At 39.5% G+C, this 22125-nt stretch overlaps 1 protein-coding gene across 2 annotated transcripts; it reads right to left on the bottom strand.

The window, feature by feature from the left end:
* Positions 1 to 1381: 1381 nt before the first annotated feature.
* On the bottom strand, positions 1382 to 20288 carry GEMIN2 (gem nuclear organelle associated protein 2; the record flags this gene model as incomplete). Of its 2 annotated transcripts, XM_080706758.1 has the most annotated exons (10): positions 1382 to 1421; positions 5154 to 5212; positions 5982 to 6092; positions 9135 to 9203; positions 11887 to 11931; positions 14700 to 14813; positions 17645 to 17704; positions 17947 to 18036; positions 19751 to 19835; positions 20120 to 20288. In XM_080706758.1, the coding sequence occupies 10 exons, from the start codon at positions 20254 to 20256 to the stop codon at positions 1382 to 1384; spliced, it is 810 nt and encodes a 269-aa protein (XP_080562884.1). The 2 variants fall into 2 exon arrangements, with proteins under 2 accessions (XP_080562884.1, XP_080562885.1); XM_080706759.1 differs by lacking the exon at positions 11887 to 11931 and having other exon boundaries at positions 20120 to 20256.
* Positions 20289 to 22125: the final 1837 nt, after the last annotated feature.

The following is a 22125-nucleotide window of genomic DNA, read 5'->3' as shown; positions in this document are numbered from 1 at the left end:
TTATTTGGAAAGAGAGTCTTGCTAGGTTGCTGAGAGGCAAAGTTGCGGAGGCTGTTCTCAAATCTGTGGTCTTCCTGTCTCAGCTTCCCAAATACTGGGATTATAGGTATATACCACCATGCCTGGCTTTTATGGAAATTTTTGATCAAAGAAAGAGGTTTGAAAAGAAAAAAGTTAGGTTACTTAAAAATACCACTGTAACCTTTTTCATATTCTCTATAAACCAATTAGATATCCAATAAGGAGGAAACATTTAAATACTTGAACTAAAGCTGCCATTTAAAAATGAGCTTTAAGCTGGGCATGGTGGCGCACACTTGTAATCCCCGCGCTTGGGAGGTGGAGACAGGAGGATCGCGCAGGTTCGAAGCCAGCTGTGCTGGCTTAAGAGACCCTGTTTCCAAATATAAAAAAAAAAAAAAATAGGTCTGGGAGTGTAGCCCAGTGGTAGAAGGGCTTCCAGGAACCTCAGTACCACCAAAAAAATAAAAATTAAAATAAAAAAATACATAAATAATAATAATAAGCTTTAACCGGGCATGGTGGCACATGCTTGTAATCCCAGCATTTGGGAGGCTGAGACAGGAGGATCAAGGTTTGCATTAAGCCTCAGCTACTCAGGCCCTTTGCAACTCAGTGAGACCTTATTTCAAAGTAAAAAATAAAAAATAGGGCAGGCGGTGTAACTCGTAGGTCGAATATCCCTGGGTTCTATCCCCAGATCTGCAAAATAAATAAATAAATAAAAATGAGCTTTATAGCTGGGCATGGTAGCATACTCCTGTAATCAAATTTAGGAGGGTATGGGAGGAGTATTAGCAAATTCAGGGCCAGCCTTGGAATGCAGCAAGACCCTGTCTCAAAAAATAAAGGCTAGGGATGAAGCTCAGTAGAAGGCTGTTTCTGGGTTCAAGCCCTACTACTGCAAAAACAACCCTAAAAGGAATTCTAATGATGTTCATTATCTTTTATTTTGTTCAAGAGTCAAACAAAATGTTAGTAATCAAAATAAATTTCCAACAAAAATTTTTATGTATAGATGTTAACAAAACAATGAAACAGCACCTGGGGCCTTTATAAAATTCCACCATAGTTTCTATCAGGTTGCTTCACTAATAAATAGCACTTGATTTATTTATATATGACTACAGAAAACTATTCACATGTTCATCAAATACCAGGTGGGGTTTTCCATAGATACTTCAGACATTCCAGTCAATTCAGTCTACATTCTGAGTATCAACTTGAGTTGCACAGGTTATGATGAGCCTTCACAGTGCTGAAGAAGTGATACAGTCTGTACTGGAATGGGCATACTGCTCTTCAGCCGACTCAGGCTGCTTTCCGGAGATGAATCATCTATCCCTGAGGACCAACTACATCAAGATGGCTCATCAGCTAAATCACGTTGGTCAAAATACCTAGTAAAAAAAGAACTTAATGTATGCATTAATATATTAACTACAATACTACTTGTAATAGTAAAACACCACATACCTAATGTCTTCAGTGGAGGACTAATTAAATAAACGACAGTACCTTTATGCAACAAAAATATAAGAACAAGGAAAATATCTACACTAGTGATTTCCAGGATTTGTTAAGTGAAAAAAAAAAAAAACAAGTTCCATAACAGTGTTTAGTATGCTATCTTCTGTGTGTGTGTAGGGATGCAAATGTTTTTTGTTTTTTGTGGTACTGGCGGGTGGAACCCAGGGGCTTTCTACCTCTGGGCTACACCCCCAGTCCTATTTTATAATTTATTTGGAAACAGGGTCTCACTAAGTTGCTGAGAGCCTCACCAAGTGGCTGAGGCTGGCTGCGAACCTGCAAAAATATTTATGCTTATCTGCTTAAGCTTGAAAAAGAACAGTGAAAGGATAAGTGAAATAATAATGGGACTCTAAGAGAAAGAAAATAGGCTAATGAGGATGAACACAGGTGCTAACACTCCAAATGTATCTTGATTTATAATTTTAACTCTGGAACAAAACAGTATTGTGTAATTAAAAATTTGGTAATCAAATTCCAAATGGAATCATCCCATTTGTCTAATTAGTGTCATACAACCACACAAGGAAATATATATTTTTTGTGGTACTGAGAATAGAACCCATGGTCATTCTATCTCCAAGCTACACCCCAGCCCTTTTTAAAAAAAATTCATTATTTTAAAACAGCGTCTCCCTAAACTGTGGAGGGCCTCACAAATTGCCGATGCTGGCCACAAACCTGTGATCCCCCTCTCAGCCTCCAAAGTACTGGGATTACAAGCATGTGCCACCACACCCAGCTAGAGAAACATTTCAAGTGACTTGCAACACTGTTCTGTTCTAACTATACATATCAGAGACAAAAAGAATTTCAAGACATTCCTACACTTTTTTTTTTAACATTCCACTGGGGATTAAACCCAGGGGTGTTCTAACTCTGAATTGTACCCCCCTGCCCGATTAATTGATTTTGAAATAGTCTAAGTTGCAGAGGGTCTTCCTAAATTGCTGAGGTTGGTCTCAAACCTGGGACCTTCCTATCTCACCTCCAAGTACTGGTATTACAGGCATGCACCCAGCTTCCCACAGTCATTTCAATAGCTATTATCTCAGTAATACTGTTATCATTCTGAAACAATATATTATGTGCATACTACAGGATAAAGCAAACGTTTTTAGAAACCAGAATTTTCAGCATAGGAGAAAAATGTAGCAATCTCCTCTTGTATATTTTGCAGTTTGAGTTACCCAAGGTCAACCAAAAATATTAAATGGGAAATATTAGAAGTAAACAATTTATTTATTGTGGGTCTCGGGATGGAACCCAGGGGCATTCGACCTCCGAGCTACACTCCCTGCCCTATTTTTTATTCTTCATTTTGAAACCGGGTCTTACTGAGTTGCCTAGGACCTCACTAAGTAGCTGAGGCTGTCCGCGAACCGCAATTCTCTGGTCTCAGCCCCCTGAATGCTGGAATTACAAGCGTGCGCCACCACACCCGGCTTAAACAATTTATAACTTTTAAATTGCACACCATTCGAGCCGGGCGTGGTGGCGCACGCTTGTAATCTCCGCGCTTGGGAGGCTGAGACAGGAGGATCGCATGGGTTCGAAGCCAGCCTCAGATACTTAGTGAGGCTCTCAGCAACCTGGTGAGACCCTGTTTCCAAATAAAATATAAAAAAGGTCTGGGAGTATAGCCCAGAGGTAGAAAGCCTCTGGGTACCCCCAGTACCACCAAGAAAAAAAAAAAAAGCACACCATTCTGAGTAGTATGGCAAAATTTTGTGCTATCCCACACTGTTCCACTCAGGATGTGAAACATACCTTTGTCCAGTCTATCAACACTGTATACATTACCTGCCTGTTAGCCACTTAATCCAGAACTCTTCTTTCATTTTTATCTAGCTTTTTTTTTTTTTGGTGGTTCTGGGGACCCCCAGCCCTATTTTATTGTTTACTTTGAAACAGGGTCTCACTAAGTTGTAGAGGGTCTTGCTAAGTTTCTGAAGGTGGCTGTGAAACTGATTCCCCTGCCTCAGCCTTCCATGTACTAGGATTACAGGCATGCACCACCATGGCCGGCTCATTTTTATCTAACTTTTTCAGAAAGAAAAAAATCATGGCCAATACCCTTGAATATTTATTTTTCCTAATTGCACAATATTATAACATCTTGTGGATTAGCAGTCAGAAAGTGTTTAAGTCTCTCATTTCATCAACTATTCATTTGCTGAATCACCTATTACTTAACCTTTTTGAACCTGTGCCTTCCTTTGTAAAAGAAAAGTACTAAGCAAACCCAAAAACCCTAGCTTAACCATTTACTAGCTTTGTGATGGCAGGAAAATTATTCAATCTCTTTTTGCCATGGTTTCCTGATCTGTATACTAATAATATACTTACCTTATGAGGAATACCTTATTTCCTACTATGACATACTAAAAAAAAAAAATGCTTGGCACAAAGTACCCTAAAATGTTAATGACTGCAAGCAGCATAATTATTGTAAACAAGAAACTACCTGCGCTGAGCCCATGTCTGCAATCCCAGTACATGGGAGGATAATACAGAAGAATTACAAGTTTGAGGCCAAAATATGATAACTAGGTGAGATCCTGTTTCAAAAATAAAATGTGGCTGGAGGTATAGTTCAGTATTAGAATGTTCCCCTAGGTGCAATTCCCAGTAACTACCATTAAAAAAAAAAAAAAAAAAAAAGACTAACTGGGCATGGTGGCATATACCTGTAATCCCATAATCCCAGCTACTCAGGATGCCAAGGCCGGAGCATTGTAAGTTCAAGGCCAGCCTGGACAATTAGCAAGAATTTGTCTCAAAGAGATGGGAAGTCAGGCATGGTGGAGCATGCCTGTTATCCCAGTACTTGGGAGGCTGAGACAGGAGGCTCACAGGTTCATGGGCAGCCTCAACAACTTAGTGAGACCCTGTTTCAAAATAAAAAATAGAACATCCCTAGGTTCAATCCCCAGTACCACAAAAAAATAAAGAGATGGGGAAAGGGATATAGCTTGCCTAGCATGTGAGACAGCAAAACTAGATGATGAATATGTATGTATTCTCAAGTGTCTTGTTAGGGAAGAATGGACATAGAACTATTTATCTTCTCAATATTTAGCTATACAGCTTTATATTGATGTTGGAATAAAAATACTAATGAAATGAACAGAAATACATTAGGAAAAACTTAATATGTGTATGTTTTTATTTAGAATTTAAAATATGGAAAAGTTGCCAGACATGGTGGCACACGCTTGTAATCCCTGTGCTTGGAAGGCTGAGACAGGATGATCGCACAGGTTCGAAGCCAGCCTCAGCTACTTAGTGAGGCTTTCAGCAACTTAGTGAGACCCTGTTTCCAAATAAAATATAAAATAGGTCTGGGCATATAGCCTGGAGGTAGAAGGCCCTTGGGTTCCACCCCCAGTACCACACACACACACACACAAAAAAAAAAAAAAAAAGGAAGTTTCCAAATAATGTCAGGTAGAATTTTAATATAAGGAATTTACTAATACTAAATGAAAATATGCCCCACCTGAAACTGAACAAAGAACTTAGCAAGCAATTAAAAAACATAAATGCAACAAACGTAACGTGTTCTACCTCATTAATAAACAAAAATTACGTAACTATACCTGCTAACCAAGCAGATTAACAAATTCAAAGCAGAAACCCTTTCATCATCTTTGCTGTCCTAAAAAAAGGAAAGGAAGAAAGAAAACTTTAGTTCTAAATATTTTTAAAATAAATTTCCTTTTAAGATGCAAAATATAAAAATTTTATTAGATGATAGCAATCACCACATGGAAAGAGCAACCCTTCAAGAAGAGGAGAAAAATGCACTTAATGATTTCTTGAGAAATATGCAGGATCACATTTTATTTTATTTATTTATTTTTGCGAGTCTGGAGATGAAACCCAGGGGCATTCGACCTCCAAGCTACACCCTCTACCCTATTTTTTATTCTTTATTTTGAAAAAGGGTCTCATTGAGTTGCAGAGGGCCTCACTAAGTAGCTGAGGCTGTCCGAGAACTGTGATCTGGGATTACAATGCTGGGATTACAAGCGAGTGCCAGTACACCTGGCTCTAGGTTCACATTTTAAAGCAAGATCCTGTTTAGGAAATGACCAGTGCAATCCTGCAGGGGTCCCACCTCTCATGGGACTAGATTAGTATTGTGACAAGGGTTACCACCTGAGCGTGGCACTTCTCTGTTGCTCTCCCACATGCTCCCATGTGGTACCATCCACCATACTACTGTGATTTGGCCAGAAGGCTTCCCTTATCTGGGGACAAAAACTCATTTTATATAAAGTAAGCATTATTTTGGCTCCTTCCCCATTGTGGCCTAATCTAATCCCACCTATAAAATAATTCTACATTTTCTTATTTCATTAGAATCCTCTTTTATCTCTGTATAAATTGGTATGTGCTTTTAATATGAAACAGGTTCAACTTACCACTAAGAGCCTCACTTCAGAGCACCTTCTTGCAAGCTGCCGAATCAGTGAATGAGCCTCAGGTAATAACGGTTTTTCAAGGCAAGCCAACAAAGCATAAAGCCATCTTCCCTAAAGGGAATTGTAACAAGTAATAAACGAGCAAATATAAGCCAGGTATGGTGATGCATACTTGTACTCGGGAGGCTGAGATAGGAGGATCACACAGGTTTGAAGATAGCCCTAGCTACTTAGTGAGGCTCTCAGCAATGTAGTGAGACTCTATTCCTAAATAAAACATAAAATAGGTCTGGGGACCTAAAGGTAGAAAATCCCTGGGTTCCATCCCTAGTAACACACACACACATACACACACACATATCACACATATATCTGTGGTACTAGGGTATTCTACCTCCAAGCTACATCCCAGCCCTATTTTTATTTTTGGTTCTGGGGATTGAATCCAGAGGCGTTCTACCTCCAAGCTACACTCTCAGCCTGATTTTATTTCTTATTTGGAAGCAGTTGGCTTCAAACATGTGATCCTCTTGTATCAGCCTTTCAAGTACTGGGATTAAAAGCGTGTGTCACTATGCCTGTCCTTAAGCCATAAATTTAACTTATTTTTTAACTATCCAATGTTGTGCCTGCTTATTTGCTAAGAATAAATTCACAGAACATTTTAACTGTACCATGTTTGGATATAGACAACAAAGAATCATCAGAGCCAGGCATGGCGGCGCACGCTTCTAATCCCAGCATTCGGGAGGCAGAGACTGGAGGATCGCGGTTCACGACAGCCTCAGCTACTCAGGCCCTCCGCAACTCAGTGAGACCCTGTTTCAAAAATAAAAAAGACTTAAAAAAAAAAAAATAGGGCTGGGGGTATAGCTCGGAGGCACAATGCCCCTTGGTTCCATGCCTGGTGCCGAAAAAAAAGAAAAAAAAAGAAAAAAAAAAGAATCATCAGAAAGCCAGGTGATGAATCTTTTATGTCTTATAACTAAGAAACAGGACATTTTCAAAGTATTTCCTGACTCCAAGAGTTTATTTCAGAGATTGCTAGTATAGTTGAAGTTCTCATCTAACAGCAGAAAATTAAACTAAGATTTACATAAATCTTTGGAAAAATTAAGATATATTTCCTTTGCCTTTTATAGATGTAAACAAATAATTTCATAATATGTCCCTTGGGTCCATATTAAAGAACTATAGACAAAATGATGTCTTGATTCTCCACACACAGAAGTTGAATTTATTCCCACTCCTTTTAGAATGGGGTTTTATTTTAAGTTATATAAGTAATACTCAAGGTAGGTGTGGTGTGGTGATACAGGACTGTAAACCCAGTACTTGGGGAGCTGAGTCAGGAGAATGGCAGGTTCAATGCCAGCCTCAGCAACTTAGTGAGACCCTGTTTCAAAACAAAAAAATAGGCCAGGCGTGGTGGCGCACGCTTGTAATCCCCGCGCTTGGGAGGCATAGACAGGAGGATCGCGCAGGTTCAAAGACAACTGCGTGTCCTGGCTTAGGAGACCCTGTGTCCAAAATAAAAATGTAAAAATAGGTCTGGGAGTGTAGCCCGGAGGTAGAAGGGCTTCCAGGAACCCCAGTACCACCAAAAAAAAAAAAAAAAAAAAAAAAAAAAAAAATTGTGTGTGTGTGTGTGTGTAGTAGTGGGGATTGAACCCGGGGCATTCTATCTCTGAGCTACACTCTAGCCCTTTAAAAATATTTTATTTTGAAACAAAATTTCTAACTTTTTTCAAAACGTTTTCCTGTTTCTTGTATATATGATCTTGCTATTTGTAGTTATCTTTATTTTTTTTAATTTTTTGGTACTGGATATTGAACCCAGGGGCAATCTCAACAACATAGTGAGACTCATCAACCTAGCAAGACCCTGTTTCAAAATAAAAATAGGGCTGGGGGTGTGGCTCAGAAGTAGAACTCCCCAGGGTTTAATCTTCAGTACCAAAAAACAAAACCCAAACCAAAAGCTAAAAACTTTTCTTAATAGCTTAATACTATAAAGCTTTATTTCTCAACACCATATTAGACAAGTTATTCTAAGTAAAGAAAAAATAAGAGCCAGGCATGGTGGTCCATGCTTGTAACACCTGGACTTGGGAGGCTGAGACAGGAGCATCCAGGTTCATGCCAGCCTTAGCTACTTAGTGAGGTCCTCTTCAACTTAGTAATAACCTGTTTCAAAATAAAAAGGATAAAAAATAGGTCTGGGGATATAGCTTGGAGGTAGAATGCACCTTGGTTAAATCTCCAGTACCACAAGAAAAAAAGTCTTTTTTTTTTAATCCTTCAGCTAGATACCATAAGCAAATTTCCAGTGATAGGTTTTCACTTTATTATTTATTTATCTATTTATTTGTGGTCCTGAGGATTGAACCAAGGGGCATTCTACCTCTGAGCTACACCTCAGATCTATTTTATTTTTATTTTGAAAAAGGGTCTTGCTAGGTTGATGAGTCTCACTACTTGCTAAGGCTATCCTCGAACCTGCAATCCTCCTGCTCATCCTCCCAAATAGTGGGATTACAGGTGTGTACAAACATGCCCAGATCAAGGCCATTTTAGAAAATGCATTTCAAATTTCTTTGAGCTAGTGCTACTCAAAGTATAATCTGCAAATGGACCTCTAGTTTATAACCAGTTGTTACTGGTTTGAAGTGAGATAAGAAGTTTCTATTAGTTTATATTAGAATATAAATAAATTTTGTATGTGTGTGTCTGTGTGTGTTATTAAAGATTAAACCCAGGGACCCAGGGGTGTTCTACCTCTAAGCAATACCCCCAGGCCTATTTTACTTTTAACAGTATCTCAATAAATTGTTTGAGGGTCTTGCTAAATTGCTGAGGCTGGCCTTGAACCTATGATCCTCCTGTCTCAGCCTTCCAAGTACTGGGATTACATGTATGTGACACCACACCTAGCTTACCAACGAATTCTTCAGTTAACTCTCCCCTCCCCAAAGCGAGGCTTTCTCAATGAAAGAAGTAGTATATTGATTTATATTCTTGTTTAAGCTCCTTATTTCAGTATAAATTAGCACAGTTTGGATTTTACATATAATATACAAGTATGTACATACACATAAGTAATAAATACATATAATTTTGTCTACATTATGAAATAAAAAGATGCAATACTACCAATTCTGGAGTGAAGTCTCTTTCTCCAAACCAATTACTAAGATATTCCAAGACACTAGTTATTGTTGCCTAAAAAAAAAAAAAAAAAGAAAAATGAAAAAAGAAAAAAAAAGTGTTAGAATGGGCAAGAGGTATATTAGGAATAAAATATTCATTGTGAGTTTCATTAAGTTTATGCTTAAAAATGGCTTCATTCTTTAAACTTTAAAAGAAAAATGTGACTCTAGTAATTTGCTTAAATAGCTCACCTAGTGATAAGAGGTTTTAAGAGTTTTTTTTTTTTTTTTAATGGCACTACGGATCAAACCAAAGCCTTGCTCAAAACAAATATTTTTATGCTTTCAATTATCAACAAAGGGTCTGGTTTGTAGTTTAGAGTTCACTTTGTATTTGTACTACTAATTTAGTTTATAACTACTTGATAAAGCCACATGCTCTTAATATTTCCCAATTCAAATTAAATCAAAGTACAAATCTAAAGAAAAAAGTAGCCAGAGAAAGATATGTTTTAAAACTACATAGCCGCCGGGCGTGGTGGCGCACGCTTGTAATCCCCGTGCTTGGGAGGCAGAGATAGGAGGATCGCGCAGGTTTGAAGCCAGCCGCGCACACTGGCTTAGGAGACCCTGTTTCCAAATAAAAATGTAAAAATAGGTCTGGGAGTGTAGCCCGGAGGTAGAAGGGCTTCCAGGAACCCCAGTACCACCAAAAAAATAAAAAATAAAAAATAAAACTACATAGCCGGGCATGGTGGTGTATGCTTGTAGTCCCAGCATTTGGGAAGCTGAGACAGGAGGATCTGGTTTCACAGACAGCCTCAGCTACTTAGTGAGGCCCTTTGCAAATCAGTGAAACACTGTTTCAAAATAAAGAATAAAAATAAAGAATAAATACATTTCAAAATAAAGAATAAAAAATGTAGCTCAGAGGTAGAATGCCCCTGGGTTAAAACCAAATTATATAGATGAACTCGCCTTGCTGTGTGTGACTAACCAGCCTTGGCTACTTAGTGAGGCCCTCTGCAACTTAGTGAGACCCTGTTTCAAAGTAAAGAATAAAAAAAAATAGGGCTGGGGGTGTAGTTCAGAGGTACAATGCCCCTGGGTTCCATCCCCAGTACCGAAAAAAAAAAAAAAAAAAAAAAAAAAACTATATAGATGAAATTATCAAACTCTTAAAAATATTCTCTGGCTTATAGTTGGATACTTAAAATCATGCTAATGTAATTTAGTATGACTGCTAGCTATCAATACAAATGATTAAGTAAAATTTTCATTTTATAGAGTAAAAATTTTTTTTTAATGTTTAAAGGTACTTAATGTTGTTTAAAAGCAAAACAGGCCAGGTGTGGTAGCGCATGCTTGTAATCCCAACATTTGGGAGGCTAAGACAGGAGAATCACGGTTAGTGGACAGTCTCATCTACTTAGTGAGGCCCTTTGCAACTCAGTGAGACCCTGTTTCAAAATAAAGAATAAAAAATAGGGCTGCGGGTGTAGCTCAGAGGTAGAATGCCCCCTGGGTTCCATCTCCAGTACCACAAAAAAATTAAAAATAAATAAGTAAAAGCGAAACAGTTTCACAAAAGACTGCAGGGCAAGCCGGGTGTGGTGGCGCACGCTTGTAAATCCCATGCTTGGGAGGCTGAGACAAGAGGATCACACGGGTTCGAAGCCAGCCTCAGCTACTTAGTGAGGCTCTCAGCAACTTAGTGACACCCTGTTTCCAAATAAAAGTATAAAAACATAGGTCTGGGAGTATAGCCTGAGGTAGAAAGCCTCTGGGTTCCACCCCCAGCACCACCAAAAAAAAAAAAAAAAAAGACAAAAAAAAAAAAAAAAAAAAAAAGACTGCAGGGCAAAATGTCATACACCTCCCCCTTTGATCCAAGAAAAAAAAAATCTTTTTTTTTTTTTTTTTGCGGTACTGGGGATAGAACCTAGGGGCATTTTACCTCCGAGCTACACCCCTAACCCTATTTTTTATTCTTTATTTTGAAATAGGGTCTTACTGAGTTGCAAAAAGGGCCTCACTAAGTAGTAGCTGAGGCTGTCTGCAAACCAGTCACCTGCCCAAGCCTCCCGAACGCTGGGATTACACACCTGGCTCATGATCCAAGAAATTATGTATTTCAATCTTAATATAACATGCAGAGCCTTTAGAACTAAAACCAGTTATCTGACCTTAATATTTTATTCAAACCTCAGAATCTTAAAACTTAAGACTTAAAACTGAAATGTATACAAACTGATACTTTTTTTTTGTGGTGCTGGAGATAAAACCCAGGGGCATTCTACCTCCGAGCTACACCCCAGCCCTATTTTTTATTCTTTATTTTGAAACAGGGACTCACTGAGTTGCCAAGTGCCTCGCTAAGCAGTAGCTGAGGCTGTCTGTGAAATACGATCTGCTTGTCTCAGCCTCCCAAATGCTGAGATTACAAGCCTGAGCCCCTACACCCTGCTCCAAATAGATAATTTAGAATCATATTAGAGCAGCAGCCCTGAAGCAGGGTCTGTCTGGCATCATATTCTACTTGCTAAAAAGCCACATACAAGTTACTTAACCCCAAACCTTTATAAATCTTCATTTATAAAACACAGTGATTAATAGTAACTCCTCAGATAGAGATGTAGTATCGTTGAAGAGGTTAAGAAAAGGTCTTGCATACTATAAATATTAAGTAAATGTATTCAAATACTTCCATACAATGCAAACAAAAGAATGCAAATATTATTATTAAATGCTTTTACCTGATTCATTCTGCTAACAATACTAAGCAAGGGAGGAAAGCCAATCTGAAAGAAAAAATGAGACCAAAACTTATTTAATAGTATAAGATGGGGCTTGTTTTCAAATCAGCGAATTTGTGGCCACATTTTTGTTTAGAAACGGATAAAATTCCTTCATTGCGCATTATGAGTCTTTCTAGAAACTATTATGTTTGTAAGGTTCAAAAAACTAATTTAATGAAATCTAAATATGTAAATTTAAAAATAAAGTATGATTTTAGTCACTAAAAGTTTATGTGGATTGAACTCAGGGGAGCTCTACCACTGAGCTACATCTCGTCCTTTTTTATTTTACTTTTTTTGTGGGTTTTTTTTTTTGGTACAAGGTATTCAACCTGGGGGCATTTTACTTCTGAGCTCTACCCCCAGCCTGTTTTTTACTTTGAAACAGGGTCTTGCTAAGGTGCTGAAAGTCTTGCTAAATCTCTCAAGTACTAGGATTACAACAGGCCACCACACTTCGCTAATACTATGATATTAATAGGTTATAAACACCATTTAAAACCCTTTAAAAGCCTTAAAGCAAACTTATTATTAAATATATTCAATAAAATTATAACATATATTACTACTATGATATTAATACGTTGTAGAAAACATTTAAGAATCTTTAGTGAAAGTGAACATTTTTAGGATTTAAAGGCACTTGAATTAAGATTTTTTTTGTGTGTGGTATTGGGGATTGAATTTAGAGGCAGTCTACTTCTGAGCTATACCCCAGACACCCCCTTTTTTGGTTTGTGATACTGGGAACATTCTACCTCTGAGCTATACCCCCAGCCCTATTTCTTATCTTTCTATTTTTATTTATTTATTTGCGGGTCTGGAGATAGAACCCAGTGGCATTTGACCTCTGAGCTAAATGCCCTGCCCTATTTTTTATTCTTTATTTTGAAATAGGGTCTCACTAAGTTGTGGAGGGCCTAAGTAGCTGAGGCTGTCCGCAATCCTCTGGTCTCAGCCTCCCGAATGCTAGGATTACAAGCGTGCGCCACCACACCCAGCTCCCATCTTTTTATTTTTGAAACAGGGTCTCACTGATTTGTGAAGAACCTTGCTAAGTAGCTGACGCTGTCCAAGAACTGCGATTCTCCAGTCTCTGACCTCCAAACGCTGGGATTACAAGTGTATGCCACCACACCCGGCACTAGCCCCCCCCCCTTTTTTTTCACATGGTCTTACTTGCTGAGAGTCTTGCTAAATTGCTGAGGCTGTCCTTGCACCTGTGACCCTACTGTCTCAGCCTCCCAAGTACTGGGATTATAGGCATGTGCCACCATACGTGGCTAGAATATTTTTTAAACCTAATCTAATTCAGTTAAAAAAAAAAAAAAAGTATGGTGACACATGCCTGTAATTTTAGCTACTCTGGAGGCTGAGACAGGAGGATTGCAAGTTCCAGGCCATCCTAGGCAACTTAGCAAGAACCTGTTTCAAATAAAAAATAAAAAAGACTGGTGATGAAGCTTAGTGTACAGCACCCTTGGATTCAATCCCCAGTACTAATAACAAAAAATATATACTTTGAAGTTTGACATGGGGAGCCCTAATTATGAAACCATCGTTGACTGACTTGGAAAAAAAGAAGATAAGCATTAAAGTCTTGCCTTTTATTTTGAAACAAAGTCTCACTAAGTTGCAGAGGGCCTCACTAAATAGCTGAGGTTGTCCCTGAACCACAATCCTCTGGTCTCAGCCTCCTGAATGCTGGGATTATAAGCGTGCGCCACCATGCCCGGCCTAAGTCTTGCCTTTTTGAAATGGTCCTTTTAACATGGTTTATTTTACTTGCCTATAGTCTGTGATAACAAGCTGCATAAGTAAATATTCTCTATTATATTATAACATTTAAAAAAATGTAGTATACATTAAGTATCAAAAGAACAATCAGTTACTTAAGAAATTAACACTAGAAAGTAGCATTAGAAAAAAGTCGAGCTGCTGGGCATGGTGGTGCATGCTTGTAATCCCAGCATTTGGGAGGCCAAGATAGAAGGATCCGAGTCCTCAGACAGCCTTAGCTACTTAGTGAGACTCTTTGCAACTCAGTGAAACCCTATTTTAAAAAATAGGGTTGGAAGAGTGGTGAGTTGGCCCGGGCCACCCTCCCCCTCATGCCATTTTGGCATGGGGCTGTAACTATTTTCTGTATTTCTATTTTCTGTATTTCTATCTTTTTAATAAACTTCTTTAAATCTTCAAAAAAAAAAAAAATAGGGTTGGGGTGTAGCTCAGAGGTAGAATGTCCCTGGATTCTATTCCTAGTACGAAAAAAAAAAAAAAAAAAAAAAAAAGAAAGAAAAAGGAAAAAAAAAAAAAGAAAAAAGTCAAGCTAGGTATTGTGGCGCAAACTTGTAATCCCAGCATTTGGGAGGCTAGGACAGGAGGATCTTGGATCAAGAACAGCCTCAGCTACTACTTAGTGAGGGCCTTTGCAACTCAGTGAGACCGTTTCTAAATAAAGAATAAAAAATAGGGCTGGGGTGTAGCTAGGAGGTAGGATGTCCTTGAGTTCTATCCCTAGTACCGTAATAAAAAAGAAAAGAAAAAAGCCAAATTAGCTTCCCTAAAGGCTTAAGTCTACTAATATTCCCACACCTTGTGTGAGAGTGCCTGGTTTCCTAGCCTTTATCAACACAATATGTCAAACTTAGCACAAGAGGAGTACAAAAGCCAGTTGTGGTCTGAATTTGACCCGTTGTTTGCTAGCCCCTGATACTACGTGGTGTACCAAAATTCAAACACTTTTTGTTGTTTATCCACATATCACCTACTTGTACATAATCAAGTCCAGGACTTTCATTTGTAGCCGGTCCTATAGCCCCTTCAGCACATAACCTCTCACCCAGACAAAATTTTTTCCAGCCTTCTTCATCTTCAGATTTTGGCTGAAAGAAAAAAAGACAACATATTTACCTATTTCCACATATTTACTTGGATGGTAAAAAAAGAAGTGGTGATCACCATATTCCCACTACCTCAACACAAAGATTTGTGTCAGTTAATTGTGTGTCCTCAAAATTCATACAATGAAGCACTAACTCATAGTACTTTAGGCTATAACTGTATTTAGAAAGAGGGCCTTTAAGGAGTTGATTAAATTTAGATGAGGCAGCTGGGTGTGTTGGTGCATGCTTATAACCTCAATACTTGGGAGGCTAAGTCAGCAGGATCACAGGTTCTTGGCCAGTCTCAGCTACTTAGTGAGGCTGTCCACAATTTAGTTAGATCTTGTTTCAAAATAAAGGATAAAAAATAGGACTGGGGAGTGTAGCTCAGAAGTAGAATGCCCCTGAGTTCAGTTCAATCCCCAGTTTCAAAAAAAAAAGAAGGATGAGACCACTACAGTGAGCTCTAATCCAATCTGACTCGAGTCCTTATATGAGAGACTTGAACACACAAAGAATACTTTTTTTCCCTCTGAAGAAAAGAGCTTACATTAGAGTCTCAGAAACAATATGGGATTCCCTAAAAAGTTAAAAAAAAACAAACAAACACTACTTGGTACAATGTACCTATCTCTTCCTCAACTTCTCTTTTTATTTCTGAAGAGCTTAAAATTATGCACAAACAGGCTTCACTATTAAGTTACTGTTACTGTGAAACAAAGATGATACCCTTCAAACATGTGAGTCTAGTGGATGCATCATTATCGCGGAAAATTCAATAAGCTCTTATTCAATCTTTTCAAATATGAAAATGTTTCTGTTTCCTAAAGAGAATTGTCTGGCTATGGTGGCACACATCTGTAATCCCAGCTACCTGGGAGGTTAAGGCAGGAAGATTGCAAGTTTGAGCCCATACTGAACAATTTGGCAAGACCATGTCTCAAAGTAGAATAATTTTTTTTTTTAAGGAAAACTGTCCAGAAGAATCTTTAAAAACTTGTAGAGACCAATTACTTACTTGTCCACCTAAACTAAAAGAATCATAGATTTTTCCAAAGAATAATGTTATGGATTTGGGAACAAGAGAGTTCTGCAGTGATGTGCTTTAGTTACTCAGGGGCATATTAAAAAGAGGTTGAAGCAGAAATGGTGGCACATTCTTATAATCCCAGTACTTGGGAGGCTGAGACAGGAGTATTTCAGGCTCAAGGCCAGCCTTAGCAATTTGGTGAAGCCCTCTGCAACTTAGTGAGACCCTGTTTCAAAATAGCACCACAGCACCAAAAAAAAAAACAAAAAAACAAAAAAAAGAGATTGAAACAAGGGAACTTTTTACAGACAAAAGTAAGGTTTGCCGGGAGTGGTGGCGCACGCCTGTAATCCCACACTTGGGAGGTGGAGACAAGAGGATCGCGCTGGTTTGAAGCCAGCCTCTCTGGCTGGCTTAAGAGACCCTGTTTCCAAATAAAAAATATAAAAATATAAAATGGGTCTGGGAGTATAGCCTGGAGGTAGAAGGGTTTCCAGGAACCCCAGTACCACCAAAAAAAAAAAAAAAAAAGTGAGGTTCAAACTGGGCGTGGTGGCATATGCTTGTAATCCCAGTACGTGAAGGGTGAGACAGGAGGATTGAAGATTCACAGCCAGCCTCAGCGACTTAGTGAGACCCTGTTTCAAAATAGAGAATAAAAAAATAGGGCTGGGAGTGTAGCTCAAAGATAGAAGGCCTCTGGGTTAAATCCCCAGTACCACAAACACACACAAAAAAATGAGGTTCATATTATAAACTGTGAAACAATAATTCTTGGTCATGATGATAAAAAACCAGAGCGGCATCATTTTAAGGTTGAACAGAGAGCTGCTTGGCAGATATCCTTGTAAAAGTACTTCTGATAGACGTGATTCCTTTTTTTAGTGGGGGTTTGCTGGGGGTTGAACCCAGGGACATTCTACTTCTACCTTCAAGCTTATTTTATATTTCGGCCTTCTTTTTAATTTTGAAACAGTCTCACTAAGTTGCAAGGGACCTTAGTAAGTTGCTGAGGCTGACTATGAACCTGTGATCCTCCTGTTGCAGCTTCCTGGGTACTAAGATTACAAGTGTACAGGAGCCATTCCATTTTTTTTTTTTCTTCCCGGTGGTACTAGGGGTGAAGGGCCTTCTACCTCCGGGCTATACTCCCAGACCTATTTTATATTTTATTTGGAAACAGGGTCTCACTAAGTTGTTGAAAGCCTCACTAAGTAGCTGAGGCTGGCTTCGAACCTGTGCTATCCTCCTTCTCAGCCTCCCAAGTGCAGGGATTACAAGCGTGCGCCACCATGCCTGGCTCGAGGAGTCATTCCATTTTGACCCTGAAAACTTTTACATATCCAAAGTCCTCCAAGATGTAGATTAAAATAGTCAAGAAAATAACATACTGTACTATTTATTGATTCTATATTTTTCAGGTTACTAATATAATGGAATTGTTACTATTAAATTTCGGTATTTAGAGAGAATGAAAACAAATAAGGACAAACCAAATGAAACTTGTGTGTGTGTGTGTGTGTGTGTGTGTGTGTGTGTGACTGAGGATTAAATTCAGGGGCATTCTACCACCAACCTACATCCCCAGCCCTATTTTATATTGAAACGGTCTCACTAACTTGCAGAGGCCTTAAGTTGCTGAAGCTGACTATGAACTTCTATTCTTTCTCAGCCTCCTGAGTACTGGGATTTCAAGCATGTGCGACCATACCCAGCTGAAATGAAACTTTAAAGACTAGATGTAAATGTGGACTATTTCAAACAGGCATACATTGTATAACAAACTGAGAAACTTACATACCATAGTCACATTACTATCCAACTGTTGTGATTTCCAGTGACTTCTGTGTTTGTTCACACTCTAAATGAAGAAAAGTTAAACAGTCATCTTCAGAGGATGAGTACCTGAAAAGAAGTAATTTTCTGCACAAAATTCTAACTATCCTAAAAATTGGAAAATGTTAAATAATATTTCTAATAATTATAAAAATTCAACAATTAATTATAAAGTCTAAATACTTTAGAATCCATAATATTACTTTTTCAATTACAGAATATCAAAAAGTATAATGGGGGCTTAATTTGATTAAATTTGACATTTACCTGTCGAACAGCTGAAAACTGTACTACTTGTTGCTGTTGCCACTGAAGTGTTGGGGAATAACCTTCAGGTGCAGGCTGGCATCCTGAAAGCTAGAAGTCAGTTCATAATTGTTAGCAGAAATAGTGTTTCTTTTGTATGTGTGTGTATATATGGTACCAGGGATTGAGCCCAGGGGTGTTTTACCTCTGAGCCAAATCCCAGCTCCATTTTTAAATTTTGAAAAAGGAATTAGTAAATTGCTGAGGCTGGCCCTAGAACCTGGGATCCTCCTGTCTTAGCCTCCCAAGTACTGGAATTATAGGTGTGCCCCACCACATTTAGCTAGTGGGGATCTTACCTTCTGTGGTATTCCTAGTGTCTGGCCCAAGCTAGTTGCTTAATAAACCATGTGCTGGATAAGTATATAAATAAAAATGTCCAAAGTGTGCAAATAATTACAAAGGTACAAGGCATATGGGCATTTATTTAAAAAAAAAAAATTTTTTTTGTGGTACCCCTGTACCGCAAAAAAAAAAAAAAAAAAAAAACCCCAGGGGCTTTCTACCTCCGGGCTATACTCCCAGACCTATTTTTTATGCTTTATTTGGAAACAGGGTCTCACTAAGTTGCTGAGAGCCTCACTCAGTAGCTGAGGCTGGGATTACAAGCATGCGCCACCACGCCCAGCTTTTATTTTTATTTTGAAACAGGGTCTCATGAAGTTGCAGAGGACCTCACAAGTTGCTGTGGCTGGCCTAATACCTGAATTCCTCCTGTCTGAGCCTCCTAAGTACTAGGATTACAGGCATGTGCCACCATCATGCTTGGCTGGGGAGGTGTGTGTGTGTGTGTGTGTGTGTGTGTGTGTGTGTGTGTGTGTGTGTGTTACCAGGATTACAGGCATGTGCCACCATCATGCTTGGCTGGGGAGGTGTGTGTGTGTGTGTGTGTGTGTGTGTGTGTGTGTGTGTGTTACCAGGAATTGAACTAGGGGCATTCTTCCTCTGATCTACACCCCTAGTCCTATTTTATTTTTTACTTTGAAACAGGATCTAAGTTGTGGAGGGCCACACTACATTGCTGAGACTGGCCGTAAACCTGCGAACCTCCTTTCTTAGCCTCTCAAGGACAAGTGTGTGCCACTATGCCCAGCTTGAGTTTTTATTAAAAAAAAAAAAATATGATACCAGGTCAAAGTTAAAACACAGAAACAAGCCAGGTGTGGTGGCACATGATTGTAATCCCAGTACTTGGGAGGCTGAGACAAGGAGGATTGCGGGTTCACAGTACACCTCAGTTACTTAATGAAGCCCTCTGCAACTTTGTGAGACCCCTTTCAAAATAATAAAAAATAGGGCTGGGGATGTAGCTTAGAGATAGAATGCCCCTGGGTTCAATCATGCCCTGGGTTCACTCCTCGGTACCACCATACACAAAAAAATTAATCAAACAGAAATAACAATGATCAAACAGAATAATTAATCAAACAGAAATAATAATGATCAAGACAAAACCAGTAAACAATTTCCTTTACAAAAAGTAGTATAAGTAATTAGAAGACTAGATTATGTCCCAAGGTCGGATGGCAAGTCTACACAAATATCAGGGTTACTGAAAGCTGTAGTAGGCAGTAAAGCCAACTGCACTTCTGGAGGAACAGGTACACACAAATGTCTCACTGTATAGGGAGTAATCAAATCTTACGTACATCATGACTGATACTACCGGATAATACAAAAGCACTAGCCTTTATCGCGCGCGGGTGCCTGGGGGGGCGGGGGGAGAAAGAGAGCCAGAGATCCCTAGAGGGTTATTAAAACTCACAGAAACATTTACACTTTGCTTCCTTTTCAACTTCTTTGGGTCAATTTGCGCTACCACAACATCTGGACATTGAGCTGCTTCGATCCTACAAATAAGAAATAATGCAATGCATTTAATAACTACTGCGCTTTACTCGTATGTAGTAAAATAAACGATTCACTTCCGTTCATTATGAAATCAGAAAAAAAATCAGACTTTCATTAGGGGTATGAAATGTATGTTTGAAATTATCTGGACTAAAAGCAGGGGAATCTAAGCACACGTCTTGGTAGGGGCGATCAGCTCAAAGGAAACTCGTCCACATTTGGGTACAGTCCAGCATCTTGGGCAGACCCGCCGACCAGCCCACCCCCGGGCCACACCACTCACTGGACCCGCCTCAGGTACTCCTGAGGCGTCCTTGGGGGAACCGACGGGTCAAAACTTTCCGTCAAGTCGCAGGGCTCCACCGGCAAGAGCCGGGGCATCAACTCTTCCACTGCAGATTCCGCGGGTAACCACGCCATGATACCGCAGCGGCCAGTCCCGGTCTGCGCATGCGTGAAGCCTAGGTCGGGCGCAGGCGCACAGCACGCCCCTGTGCGGCGGAGCGGCGCCGGTGGAAGGGCGAGGGGGCGCGACTGCGCATGAGCAAACACGCGGCTTGCACTGAGGTTAAGGCTCCGGTGGCGTGAAGCGGGCTGCGAGTTTAGTTCCTAGCAGTGGTTGTTCTGGAGTGTTGCTGCTTTTTCTTTTTTTCTTTTTTTTTTTTTTTTTACTCTCTATTCTTTTATCGAAGGCTGAAGACTGAGAGTTAATTTTTATAAATCTCTAATAATGTTTTTAAATTAATGAATACTGGAGGCTGGGGGAGAGAGTGATGCATGCCGGTAAGTCCTGTATATGGGAGGATGAGGCAGGAGGATTGCAGTTCAAGTTCAGCCTCAGCACTTTAGTGAGACTGTTTCAAAATAAAAAATAAAACAGGGTTGGAGTGTAGGTTGAATGTCCCTGGGCTCAACCTCAAGTACCTAAAAAGCAACAAGCCAAGCGTGGTGACACACGCTTGTAATCCCAGTACTTGGGAGGCTGACAGGAGGATCACATTTGAGACCAGACTCAGTTACTTAGTGAGGCCCTCTGCAACTTAGCAAGACCCCGTTTCAAAATAAAGAATAAAAAGTAGGGCTGGGGGTGTCGCTCACAGGATAATGCTCCTGGGTTCCATTTTTGCTCTGCACAGCAAAAAAAAAAAAAAAAAAAAAATGGTCTGGGGTGTAGCTCAGAGGTAGAATGTCCCTGAGTTCAATCGCCAGAACCAAAAACAACAACAAAAGATAAAAATAGAGCTGGTCGTGGTGGTGCACGCTTGTAATCCTAGCATTTGGGAGGCTGAGACAGGAGGATCACAGTTCGCCAAAAGCCTCAACTACTACTTAGTGAGGCCCTTTGCAACTCAGTGAAACCCTGTATCAAAAAGAATACAAAATAGGGCTGGGGGTGTAGCGCGGAAGTACAATGCCCCTGAGTTCCATCTCCAATACTGCAATAAATAAATAAAAATAAATAGATAAATTAATAAATAAATAAAATGAATATTATCCTACATTAACCATCACCTTTTTGTGTTGTTCTTTTTAAAAGAAAAATCTGCTTAGCCGGGCATGCTGGCACACTCTTGTAATCCCCGCGCTTGGGAGGCTAAGACAGGAGGATCGCACAGGTTCAAAGCCAACCACAGCTACTTAGTGAGGCTCTCAGCAACTTAATGAGACCCTGTTTGAAATAAAATATGAAATAGGTCTGGGAGTGTAATCCGGAGGTAGAAGGCCCCTGGCTTTCACCCCCAGTACCACCAAAAAAAAAAAAAAAAAAAAAAATCTGCTTAGATACAAATAGTGCAGAGAATAAAGTGAATGCCAACCTAAAAATTATCGTAATTAATGTTAGGTCAATCTTGTGAAGTAGATACCACTATATCTTTATTTTACAAGACAGGATTGGAGTGAGTACTGTGCTGGGTCAAGATGTACAGGAAACAGTGAAAGTACTGTATCTGTTTCTCTAAGATACACTCTGAGTAAATACAATTGACTTTTATTTTCTATGTTTATTTTTTACTTTCTTTTTAAAATTTTATTTAGTGGGGGGGGGGGTTCTGGGGGTGGAACCCAGAGGCTTTTCTATCTCCAGGCTATACTCCCAGACCTATTTTATATTTTATTTGGGAACAGGGTCTCACTAAACTGTTGAGAGCTTCACTAAGTAGCTAAGGCTGGCTTCGAACCTGTGGGATCCTCCTGTCTCAGCCTCCCAAGTGCGGGGATTAAAAGCATGCCCCTTGGCCGAGTGTGGTGGCACACGCTTGTAATCCCTGCACTTGGGAGGCAGAGACC

The sequence above is a fragment of the Muscardinus avellanarius genome (genome assembly GCF_963383645.1).
Source record: "Muscardinus avellanarius genome assembly, chromosome: 12".
Lineage (NCBI taxonomy): Eukaryota > Metazoa > Chordata > Mammalia > Rodentia > Gliridae > Muscardinus > Muscardinus avellanarius.
Note: the sequence above shows the minus strand (reverse complement) of the source record. Positions and strands in the feature narration are given on the sequence as shown.